General features: G+C 31.1%; 1 protein-coding gene across 2 annotated transcripts; it reads right to left on the bottom strand.

Annotated features, from left to right (window-relative positions):
* Positions 1-1,536: 1,536 nt before the first annotated feature.
* On the bottom strand, positions 1,537-12,911 carry LOC106100628. 2 transcript variants are annotated; one of them, XM_013279564.1, is made up of 5 exons: positions 12,825-12,911; positions 5,149-9,980; positions 4,724-4,844; positions 4,082-4,453; positions 1,537-3,851 (listed from the first exon to the last, which is right to left on the bottom strand). In XM_013279564.1, exons 2-5 carry the CDS (start codon positions 9,972-9,974, stop codon positions 3,822-3,824), a joined length of 5,349 nt encoding a protein of 1,782 aa, XP_013135018.1. In that variant the 5' UTR covers positions 9,975-9,980; positions 12,825-12,911; the 3' UTR covers positions 1,537-3,821. The 2 variants fall into 2 exon arrangements, with proteins under 2 accessions (XP_013135018.1, XP_013135019.1); XM_013279565.1 differs by lacking the exon at positions 12,825-12,911 and adding an exon at positions 12,042-12,145.
* Between the last annotated feature and the right edge of the window lie 336 nt (positions 12,912-13,247).

Raw genomic sequence — 13,247 nt, 5'->3', positions numbered from 1 at the left:
TGAGCGCCCCCTTCTCCGCCACCAACCCCTTCAGCGCGCCGCGACACGCAGAGTTCGTCATCCCGCAGAGGAACAACACCAGGCGACCCTCCACTGAACACAATTAACTTCAATAAATAAATTATATAAAATTAATCAGTGTAACTGTGTATAGATTTCATCTCTATGACAAAAATCACTATTATTTAAAATGTATTAGAATTGTAAAAGCAATAACTATTTTATAATACAGGACCGTTGTTTGATCACGAGAACAATTTACAAAACACAAAGATACTAAACAAATAGCGTAAAAGTATGCGAGATCGGTATAGTTTTTTTGCGAATTTATCCCTAGTAGTAAAATTCTGATATTATTTGTAACATTTTCCTGATCAATCGTCCTGATTAGCTTGATATAAATTATAGCGTAAAAATCTTATTTAGCCATGTATTCAGACATCAAAAAAAATATTTGTCTTAAAAATCACTGTCAGATACAAAAATTATATTTATAACCAAAACATGTAGCTGGCTATTTTTATAGAGAAGTGATATTTGAAAATCATACAGTGATCACCATTTTAATAAATTTTTCATCAAGCAATTTTCAGGTGCATGATACAATAAATTTATTAAATCATTTGATTTCGTTGATATTTCCTCGTGTTTTAAAATAAGTAAACAAATGTTATTATAGTAGTTAAATGAAACACATTTATTTCATATATAATCCCGCCATAAAAGATTTATAAAAATATTTTATTATGTACTAGCAAACTCTGCTTTTTCATAATATCCATAGGAGTATATTTTACAGAAGTTTTGCATCTATATTATTATAGCCTCATGTTTAGATTAATTAGTATTTGGACACTAGATTAGATGATAAAGTGTATACTTAGTATAGTAGGAATTTGTATTTTTTTTTAATATTTCTTATTGCAGTATTTTAAAATGAAATACAATGTCAAGTAATTGTTTTATTTTTATTAGATCAAAATGTGTAATATTTAGATATGTTGTAATAACAGTTTGAATGTGAAAGTTTACTTAATTGTTTTAACAATAGAATATTTAAAAACCGATATTAATTTCAAACAAGACGATCGTTTGAATGGAATTTTTAAAGTTTATTCTCCCTTTGATCATGTTACCGTTTATATTATTTGTACGACACTAGGTTTTGAAATTACTTAGTATGTTTATAGCAAATACCAGGGTTTACAAAATTGTATAGTTATATTTTGTTCTAACCTATTCTATGAATCAAAACATATTTCATTGAAATTAAATACGATACACAAATCATTATGTTGTTTTTCTTAATCCTAAATATGATGGTTACTATAATTCTTTAACCGATTGTATAAAATGTATAAAATCCGGCTCGAAGGACCAAAACGTATTCACTTTTCAAACCGCATAGAGTAACAAATTTTGAGAATCTTAAAGTAAAACTAAAAATCCTTTCTTTTTAATAAAAATGTATCAAACTTTGTAATTTCAGAAACAAAATGAAACAAAAATATCACATGAAATATTTATTATATTACATATCCTGCGGGAATGGCTTAAAAATAAAACATATGAAGTACAAATTAAAAATTTACAAATAACGTCTTAACGACATTAGAGTTATATTTAAGCCGGCCATAAAGTACAGCACAATATCGTATATAAAACCTCACTGGTAAATGAGGAACATTGAACAGGATACATATATTTACAAAATGTTAAGCTTTACCCAGACTTTATTTTCTACCTCCAAATGTGTCGGTAATAGGAGTCAGTATTACTGATTACTAACAGCATATTTTGTACAATCTAACATAAATCGACATCTTTAATTTTAACAATGAAAGACATGTTTTCTGCATGTTTTTTTATTCTTACTGTTAATTACGGGGTTAAAAGTGATTTCAATTGAGGTAATTGGAGGTATTTAACAAATTTGGCTGTATTATATAAGATTACGGGTATCGTGTTCTGCTTAACTTTAGCGCTTTAACCCTTTGAATGTAGATACATCAAAATATACGGAATTAAGTCCTGACACAGTGTATTGCAGAACTAATCAGCAAACAATTAAGTAATGTTTTTATAATATTGACATATTAAAAAAAAAAACGAGAAGTGATAGTTCAAATAATTAAAATAAGGAGCATCAACTTATACCAGACATTAAAATCAAAATCTATAATATAACTATAATCTTAAACGAAAGTAATATCACAGAAATTTCAAATTCTTATAGAAGAGTTGAGACAAACACAAAAAATGTTAAAATATAATAGCTTTCTATATTGTTTGGACAATCTTACCGAGCTACGACGATATACCCAATACTAGTACGAACAATATGTTTACACGTTCATTTATACTGATGATTTTAATGTTTTCAATAAACTGTGATTCTAAACTGCAGTGACACTTGTAGTCGGGTCCCTCGCGTTGATTTCAGAAAAACCTTCTTCACTTACGGTAACAGTCATCTGTGCAAACGATAAGATAATAAAATGGCAATTTTACCATTGACCAGAGCTTTTTTTCCTACAGACGCATATAAAAGCAGCATCTTGTTAATTGTTCCGCGTCGTCGTCTGTCTGCATTATATGACCATGCATTATGCATGCATGCATGCATTATGCATCCATGCATGCATGCATTATATGAACTGTGCAAGAAATCTTGGCTTAGAATGTCCGTAACTTATAGTAAAAAATTATGCATTGCTTATTCCAACATAATCAAAATTATGTTAAAACAATTACAGTCTTAGAAGTGTTTTTACACAGTAAACACGAATTTTTCAATACAATATCAATATGACGAACAAACTATACCACACATATATTTCAACTTATATTATCCGTCTATGAGTACCGCCTTTAGTGTGAGATGGGGCAAACGCTCCGGGCGCCGAAACTAAAGGAGCACCGAAGGCACATAATGAGGCAGCGAGGGCGCCAATTTTCGTATGATTTTTTTATAGCAGTTAGAAAAAGGTGCCCACCTTAAACATCTCGACAAGGGCGACGGTAATACTAAGACAAGCCCTGTGTGTAAGCAAAATCTGTTTGAATTGGAGTTACGTTTTTGTTACCGATGCAATGCAATGTAAGGCAATTAAAATTTCTTAAAAATTAAATTATTTACGCATCTATACAATGTTTGCGACTAAATAATAATATTTGGCACGATAATGACACTGCTTGTTAAAAGGAATTATAGCAATCAAAGAATGAAAGAAAACAATAAAATCAAAGTTATGAAATAGGTTACATCTCGGGTAGTTTTGAAGTTGTAAAGCAGCGAATGACATAAAAACAAATCTTAAATATGCATTAGTATCATTTGAATTCTTAAAATAAAACTATTCATAATAAACATATTAATAATTCATCAAATTGCAATCAATTTCTTAATACAAGAAAAAAGTGCAGACAGTCTTTAACAAATAAAAATTATTGGAATAAACCACAGACTAAAAAAATTAAGCGACCTCAAAGTTCTTAATCTATTTTTACTCTCCCACGATATGTAATTCCACTCATATTTGTGGTAAAGCAAAGTAACTGAGACGCTATTTTTAACCACTTGTTAATAGCAGAATAAAGACGCTTTCTCATAACATTTGTATGTTAAAAAATATATAATAACGAAATGAAAAAAAATCTTCTAAGAATCATTCATTCATCATTCTTTCATTCGAAATTCAAATTGCCGATATCAGTTGTATAAAACCGAATTAAACATTTCTATAGTTGTTTGTATGCACATCTGATTTTCCAGTATATTTTAAAAGAACTTTTCCTCTTATTGTACAGATATATCAAATTCAGTCCGCCGAGTCGAGCTCAAAAGATTCCTGTAAACCAAAAAGTATAATAAATTTCAGTTTACTTGAGTAGATACACATGTTATAATAGAAGTTTATATATTTTTTATTAATACGTAGTCTCGTCAAGTCTTGCCGCAAATGGATTTTGAACATTTTAATCAAGGGGTGGTCGATGGAATTTAAAAGACGAGATATCAAATTCGTTTACATAATCAATTTAAGTTTAAATACGTAAGTCATATAACGCGTTACCTCACCTTATTTACTAATGTAGATGTACGTTTCGATCTCTTAGACATTGCCGCGATGCTAGGTGTATAACCAAATACTTTACGGTATTCATCCATTTTTTCCTTGTCTTCGAATAAGTTAAAATCTTCATCTTGCATTTTGCTGTCATCAAATGGAACTTCGTCATTGTCATCATCTTTCCGCTCATCATCTAACACTGGGCTCACACTGTCCTCTGGTATCTCGATGTACTCAACTTCTATGTCATCATGATCGTAATCATATTCATCATCGATTCTTTTTTTCTTTCTCCCTAACAAATTGTTATCCCTTTTGCTTCTCTTCCTTCCTCTAAATGCCAGACTATTTTTGTGTACTAATCCTTGTTTTGTTAACACCTAAATATACAAAATTAAGGTTTATTTTTCTAAGGGAACAATCGCAGAATTAACAATTTTATCATTTTAGTTCAATAGAAGAAACCGAATATCAACGAGAGCTCAAATACTACCTCCTTCCAGGGAGGTAAAAACATCATGCAAACACACAGGTGTCAACTTAAAGGAGGTATAAAATGACTAGATAAAACGTAGCATTGAAAAAAAAATGTAAAAAGAATAATAACTACACTCTTCTAAATGTTTTTGGTGCCATAAATGTATACTTACAAAATCCGAGTTTAAATAATTTAATGTCAATTCATCTTCCACATTTATATCCTTTACATTCTCTACAACTCTCCATTCCATTGTTATATTTCTTGGAACATATACTTTTCTCGTGAATACTCTGAAATTAAATATTTAAAATAAGAGAGTAGAGCAAGCAGATTATTATACTAATTGCCTAAAGTGTGAGGTAGATTACGTTGGTGATTATCACAGAAATAGGATGTACGTACTACGATTCGTCTGATAAGCGAGGTGCCGGATGGTCCAATCAGGAAATGATGAGAAAGGCAAGTGGATTCCGTGGAAGACGGGACGTGTAGAATAGAAATATAGTCAGATCACAGATACTGATTTCTTAAGTAGTAGTTCAGGTTCATACTACGTTTTAAACGTTTTATAAGTTAACTTGCAGAAATACTTACTGATTTATTTTATTAAATGCTATTTCTTCATCATAATAATCAGTACTCGCAAAACCTGGAAATTTGAAACTTATTTTGTTTTCCTCATTTTTTATTCCTGGTATCCAACCTAAGTTTTTTATATTTGAGCACGAAATCCATACATCTTTCCACGACTTGGTAAATGGCAAATTATCAGCATCTTCCTCATCCGAAATAATATAAACGTCCGCCGCCGGCGGAGAACATATTGCAAAAGAGTCGGCAGAGTTTTTGTCGACGGAATAGCTTGTAGAGGATTCGAGAGTATTTTCGCCAACTAAACAAATTTGCGGGGAATCAAGAGTGTCTTCTACTGATGTGCTACTTGCAGGGCGATCAAGAGGGTCTTCAAAAACTGCAGGGATTGTCTCGGAATCAAAAGACTTTTCACCGACTGGACAAATTGCAGCAGAGTCTTCGTGGAGCGAGTCATGTCCTTCAGTAGATGACACGGTGCTGCTATTATTTATTTCATCGGGTTTCAATATACTAAAATACTTAAACGCTAATCTTTCATTGATTTCTTCAGGTTTTAAAACAAACATGCCCTTTTCAGGCCTCTTGCTAGTTGGCAATTTATCACTGGGAGACATCATGCCAAGCAAGGATGCAAGATTATTTATTTTAATTTGAGATGGTATCTTGGTTAAAGGTTCATTAATTAACGGCTCTTTTGTTACCTTAGAGCTTTCGAGTATATTTTTAAGAGTGTGTTTTTGCGCAACATTCATGTCATCTGTCAAAGAGGAATCTAAAGGTGACTTTCTTTGTATATGAATTTTGCTTCCCTTTTTATAACATCTGTACGATAATGGTTTCGTCAAAATCTTTAAAGGAAGTTTAAAACAATCCGCTTTATTTATTTTAACCGGCTTAACGCACTCCTTAATTACTTTTTTTTCAGAATTCGAAGTCGCTAGTTCTTGAGTGTTCATAGAAGTTGACGGTGTCATATGTTTCTCTGAGTCTGAGTATTCATTGTTTTCAAATGTTATTACCTGGTCTTGGTCCTTATTAAATGATGGCATAAAAGAAAGAGGATTATTAATTACTTCAGCGTTGTCAATTTTATTTACTGTTATCCACATGCCTCTTGTTTTATTTTTACTCGGAATAATTTCAGGTTTTCTTAAAGCTTCTATTCCCAGTGGTTCATTTTTCTCATATGGTCCTATAAATACACAGTTATCATGCATGTTAGGTATCGCGTATAAACCAAATTGTGGTCCACTACCCCCTTCGTTACATTTTTGCACCGACAATCTAACAGTTTTGTTACAATTTCTTGATACAACGATAGCCCTTACAATACTATCATACTTTATAAAAAAACCTTTTTTAAAAAATTGAATCTCCACAAAATCATTTTCTAACGTCATAACGAACCAATTTGATACTTGGGTATTTTCATGCTTATTTAAATTAGGATCAGTGGCTACGTGTGTTGTGATATTGTCCAAATTATTTTCGTTGTTTGAAGGGCTAACTAAATTTTCAGAATGATCAACCAAGTCTTCAGAATGATCCACAAAGCATTCAAAATGGTTTACCAAGTTTTTAGTATGTTCCACCAAGTTTTCGGAATGGTCCACCAAGTTTTCAGTATGTTCCACCAAGTTTTCAGTATGGTCTACCAAGTTTTCAGAATGGTCCACCAAGTTTTCAGTATGTTCCACCAAGTTTTCAGTATGGTCTACCAAGTTTTCAGAATGGTCCACCAAGTTTTCAGAATGGTTCACCAAGTTTTTAGAATGGTCTACCAAGTTTTTAGAATGGTCCACCAAGTTTTTAGAATGGTCTACCAAGTTTTCAGTATGATCCACCAAGTTTTCAGAATGGTCGACCACATCTTTAAAATTGTCATCAGAGTCTTCAAGATCATTCGAAACAGATTCGTCAGGTTTTTCTTCATTAACCTTCGTAACAGAACCAACTAGTTCCCAGCAATGAGATAATCCACAGAGTATACAAAAGGTTTCATTATCATCTTTAACGTCATTTAATAAATTACGAATCATCAATGGATAGTTATCAAGATGTGATCGTGGAATGAGGTTGACATTAACACATTTACTTAATAAATTGTGTTTTGTATCAACAGCCATAAAAATGCGAAAAGGTTTTTGTTTTGAAATTAGAAACAGGTTTTTTCTTTCACGATACCTACTTAAGATAAAATTCCATGGGTATAAAGCAACTTTTCCAGACCCTGGAGGACTTAACGATGTTTTCCAAGTGCCTGAATCTAGTCTATCCTTGTATTTTTTATAACTTGTCTCAAGCCATTGTACCAATTTAGTTTTATTTGGTAATCGTTGCGTTTGCATTGTGGCAATGTCATTTCTCACGACAGCCTTTTTATTTCGCGTACGCATGCTTTCCATCAATTTTTGTTGTTCTTCTAATATATTAAACAACAACTCATCTAATTTAAAGGGTACATTAGCGACATCTACGAAATCCTTAACTCCATCATCCTCTGTTTTTTTACTAACTTCCGCAGCTTTTTTATTTATTTCTTCCGTGTTTTTATTAGATTTCCATGATTTTTTATTTACTTCCTCCGCGTTTTTCTTAACTTTCACTGATTTTCTATTAACTTTCTCCGTATTTTCATTGAGTTCCTCCATGATTTCATTAGCTTCCAAGTCGTTTCCATAACCCATTTCGGTGATTTTATTAACTTTCGTGTCGTTTCCATGATCTCCCATCGTGATTTCATTAACTTTCGTGTTATTTTCATTAACTCCATCCGTACTTTTCGTCGCATGAAATTTGTTTAAAATACTTGTCATTTTAGCATGAAGTCTAATATCATTTTTTTCCATTTCTACAATTTTTCTATTTGTTGTTTTATAGTATTTAATGCCGTGATTTCTACCTCTATAAGGAAGTACTCTTGAACAAAGATTAGTCCATGGACCATCTGCGTTGTGCAAAGTATTTGTATCAACGTTTTGAGTGATATTCAAATCGACAGATTTTTTTTCAGAAACGCCTGGCATAGGAAGTTTTTCTTTATCCGCTTCATTAGTTGTCTGTTTCTGTTCGTTTTTACTAACATCATAAGTTAAACATTCTGTAAATTTACCTTTGCAAAAGCACTTATATAGGTTATGAACCATACACCAAGGTTCAATATTACCACAATTTAATTTAGTCACTACAACAGACAGTAATTTTTTATTTTTTATTTGAGATCGTAAACATAAGTTGTTATAAAAATCTTCGTACTTTTTTGTTGCTTTCCAATTTCGTCTATTGGACTTTAGTAAAATGCTTTGATTATCTTTTAAAATAACAGTTTGATGAAACTTTTGTTCTTCTTTTGACAATGTACCGTTTATTTTTTGATCCAGAAAGTATAACCCTGGGTGGAGCTGAGCACAATCACCGTCTAAAGAATCCGTGATTTTAAAGTTAGAAAAGTCACATTTACATTTGAACATGCAATCCACGCGACCGCAATGATCTTTTAGATTATAATTACATTCTAACGAACCGCAAATGCATCCTAAGCTACAAAATATTTGTTGACATGGCTCAGTAGCATTTTTTTTATGACTTTCTGATAATTTTATTACCGTTACATCAAGTCTATCTAACTCTCCATATCTTCGTTTAGGTTTTTCTTTGGTTTGAATAGAAATCTCACTTTTACTAGTGGTAGGTATATCTCTGAGTTCATCGAATGGTGGGTACACTAGACTTTGATTTAAACTTATTTCAACTGCGTCTACTATTCCGTCGAGTACGCCTCTAACTTCAGATGTCAATCTTGATTCATCGTATAATGTGCAAGGAGAAAATTTTCGACTAATTAATTTGTCTTTTATTGTATCATGTAAAATATCTTGATCCTGTCGCATTAAAAATTGGGTCTTATCATATTTGTAATTTAAATTAAATGTGATGAAATTTTCATTTTCTATATGAATAACTTGGTTTGTTACCTTTCCTAGCATCGAAACCGCAAACTCTGCCCATTTCGCAGATATAGTACCATCATTTTCACGCAAGTTTTGCAAAAATGTTTTTACTGTCGGTTCTAACGGTGTCCCGTACGTTGGCTGAACACGTAAGCCCGGTTTTGGTAAGTCTACTAATTTAACTTCCCCGACATTATGTTTTTGATGAGAACAATCTAAATGTTTCTTTTTACTTAATGGCCCTGGCTTAAACCGTACACTCAATGAGGCGCGCAACAAACTTCTCTTTTTGTTTAAAAGTTTACTTCCTGTTGAAGTTGTTTTTACACAAACTTCTTTATTAATGCCTCTACATACATCATAATTAAATATGAATTTATTTCTTCCACCTTTGCTTCCATTGATCCGAATACATTTTCCGTCCCATAAAATGTATTGCGAGGAATGAACTTTTTCTTCTGGATTAAGGTTCATTAACATTTGCCACGATAGCCTAGAAATTGGAATACTTGATTTTAACAAGTTTGTAGCAATGCTTCTAGTGTTTTCATCTTTCGAAAATCCATGTTTTATTTTTCTTAGCAAGAGCTTCTGTTGTTTTTCTAATTCGTTAGGTAATGTTTGAAATATATCTTCCTCATACACAACACGAAGATCTCTAACAGTTGAAACTTTAAGTTTACTTTTCTTCTTTGGTACATAAATTTTTCCACCTGATGGAACGAAAGTGCATGTGATGTCTTCAACGTCCTCTGGTTTTTTTGAAAGAATGGGTTTGGCGACGTCTTTTTGGATTATCTCATACAGATTATTTTCTAGATTAAAGGAGTTTCTCTTCACGCCTGTTTCAAAGACTTTCTTACTGTCATGGTCCATGTCAAACTGAAATTGAAAAAATAATTAAAACATAAATATCGGAAACTATACGCTGCCGTTTATTTAAAGTATTTTATATAAAGTTAACGTGATCAATTATCCAAAAACAAAATTAAATCTTACGTCATAGTAGTAGCTACTGTATAGTAGCTAAGTACAATTAAAAAACATCTAAAAACAGTTGATCAAATAGGATGATTCAATTTGATGGTAGATTTTTTGTGATTGGATTGTCACTTTTTGCCTTGAAGAGGCATTTACAGATTCACCGGGCTTGAGGTGGCCAGCACAGATGGCGCTAAGCCTGTAAACCTCGTTTTGGATGATCGATGTTAACATATTGGCAAGTATTCCTGTGGTTCATTGATGTAATCGAGCATTCCATTGTTAAAATGTTTGAATCAAGTACTCATTAGATACGATGCCTACACCCGTTACAAACATTAAATGTCAAACATCACAATGCATTTTCCCCAACTATGGCCCAAGATTAAGTATGAGCGCCGGGAAAGCAATTTAACGAAACGCGAAACAAACGAAACGATAAAAAAGGCGTGTATTAGATACTGTTTTGCGCTTGCAATACCTAAATGACATCTAATTATGCCTTTTACGAACAAAAACAACATCCTTAACTTGAAGGTTCGAAGAGAACTACAGTATGTATGCAAAGTAATCAGGAAACAAAATCTAACATATTTATTCGACCTTTTAACCATTAGAAGAAACACTTATAATAAAGGCCTCAATCGGTTAGTTAAGAAATTACTAGCAGTAATGTATGCCAGATCGGTTAGATATAACGGTTGTTTTCAATTTGAAATGCGGCGCATAATGAGAATCAAAATCTTTAAAATTTTGTATTTACAAATCTTATTTACTAGAGATACAATCCTTGACTCAAAACCTATGTCACTTAACATTAGACAAACTAAATAACCCTTTTAAAAGTACGATATTAACTTTTCATTTCTAAATAATATATCTTAATTTTTATACTAAACGCATTTGTATGTATGTTATATGTATATCTATATTTTATTTACATAACACGCACAATGATTGCTAAACTCTCAACTGCCCCCTGTACAAAATAACATAAACTTTGTAATAATAGCTATAGTTTGTCTAATTAAGGTTGATTTATTTGAACATGCATACAAAATATTGAAAATTTGTATGAAGGAAGGAAAATGCTGTACTTTAGACGGGTAATATAGTAATGGGACATTTTATCTATAAGGAATAACTATAATTTTATCGATTCCAACTCCTATGATAGTAAAAATCGAAAATATTAACATCCATTTTTATAGCGCTGCAAAAACATTATTTCTATTGGTTCTGCAGGTCATTGATTTGAGAAAATAGTGCTTCTCATTTTTATCCATAAGTTATAACTATGAATCTATCGATTTTAACTTCTATAAGAATAAAAATCGAATATCGTAAAGATTCATTCCTGATTTTACACAACCCATCCCTACTAAATTGTCAAACTAATCAACCTCATTTAAACAAACTATAGACAAAACTGTAGCGGAAGACTGAAAACCAATACGCTCTTAAGTGACAAGCGGAGGCTGCATCAGCTGAGCATATAACTTTTAATCAAGAACTGTATTTTGTTTTCTTTCAAAACATTTTTTATATAGTTAATTTTTTGGTTAAGAAATGGTATTTAATTTCATTTATTTACTTCACAAAATAACTGAAAAAATTAAATAGTGTAATGGCCGCCATGTATTGAACTAGATGTTCATCGAAAACAAAATACAGTTTGGAAATTTAATAATAATCCCAAACTCAATAATGCAACGAGTGTAATAATAAAAATCATATATTTTTAATTCATAAAGGAATTATTTTAAAATTACCATTTCATTTCATCTGAGCATAAATATATTTTAAGTACTACAAAAACAAAATGGTTACCACACTATGGACATATTCAAAATGGCGGATATTAGATACGGCGGGTACATATTCCAAATCATTATTCATCTTATCATATACTACATCAATAAATCGTATTTATTGATATTCGGGTAATTTTAGGTAACTTACATGTAAAGTGCGCGATATTTCTACACTTTTATTTATTTTTATCTTTCTAAACCACACTCCCTAATGGACATGTTTGAAGTTTCAAAACGTTCCAATATGTCAATTTGTAGTACAGATCATAAAGGTTAAATTAAACCTATATTTGTCTATTATTATAAATTGTTTACAATTTCAATTAATAAAACACATATAATAAAATGAGTTACTTACAATACATTTTCATAAGTATGACTTTGTCTTATGATAACAGTAAACCTTTCTTTTAAATATTCTAAATCTAAAAATAAATAAATAAATAACAATTTAAATTACGAAATATGAAAGTTTAAATATGAAACTTTATAAGTTATTCTTTCGACATTCAATTAAGTTTTATCAAATAGAACGATCAAATCAAATTTAATCAAAATGTAACGATTAAAACAAATTAAATAGACCAACTTTTATATAATCTACATTTTCACCAAGTATCTAAATCAAGATTGACTCGTCGTAATTTGTGCGTTTAGGTATTTATTTCAATGCAATAAGTAATTTAAGATTACGATAACCGAGCTCTAAGATAATTATTTAATTCCAAAAATACTAACGTGTTTATAGCTGTTTTAACTGCAGTAACAATTTTGAAAATTTACTAAAGCGCCATAGAGATTAAGATAGCAGGCACTCAAAATGGCGGACTTTCGATGTCGTGGAAGGTAATTTCAAATCATAATTTATCTTTTCCAACGTTATATCATTAAATGAACTTTCAAAGAATTTAACAAATCTAGAGCTACTTACGCAGTGACCGCGGGTTATTTTTGATTTATAGTAGATAACACAATATTAAAACAATGCACGTTATAAAGACATGTTTGAAGTACCAACACAGATAGAAACAAAACCTGCTATTGTATACAGATTAAAAAAATATTAAACTGTACAAAGTAGAAAATAATATTTTTAGTTATTTTATTGTATAGTTTCTTTAAAATGGATGATAAATTAAAGTAGTTTTAAGGAATATTTCAATGACGTTATCGCAGTTAAAGAATCTGTAGGTTTATTATTACTTTTATTGGAGAGGTTTGCGTTGTACATGATATGTTCTGAGCCTGTAAACTTTTACTTCTTAGTTTGGCTGCGATTTTTATCTGGACGGTTTTATTGTTTTTTTAAATATGTTGTTTAGAGTAGATCTGAAAAAAAATTTAGTAGTAGTAA

Source organism: Papilio polytes, unplaced genomic scaffold (genome assembly GCF_000836215.1).
Source record: "Papilio polytes unplaced genomic scaffold, Ppol_1.0 DF824047.1, whole genome shotgun sequence".
NCBI lineage: Eukaryota > Metazoa > Arthropoda > Insecta > Lepidoptera > Papilionidae > Papilio > Papilio polytes.
The sequence above is the reverse complement of the archived record's forward strand: the minus strand, read 5'-3'. Positions and strand labels throughout refer to the sequence as shown.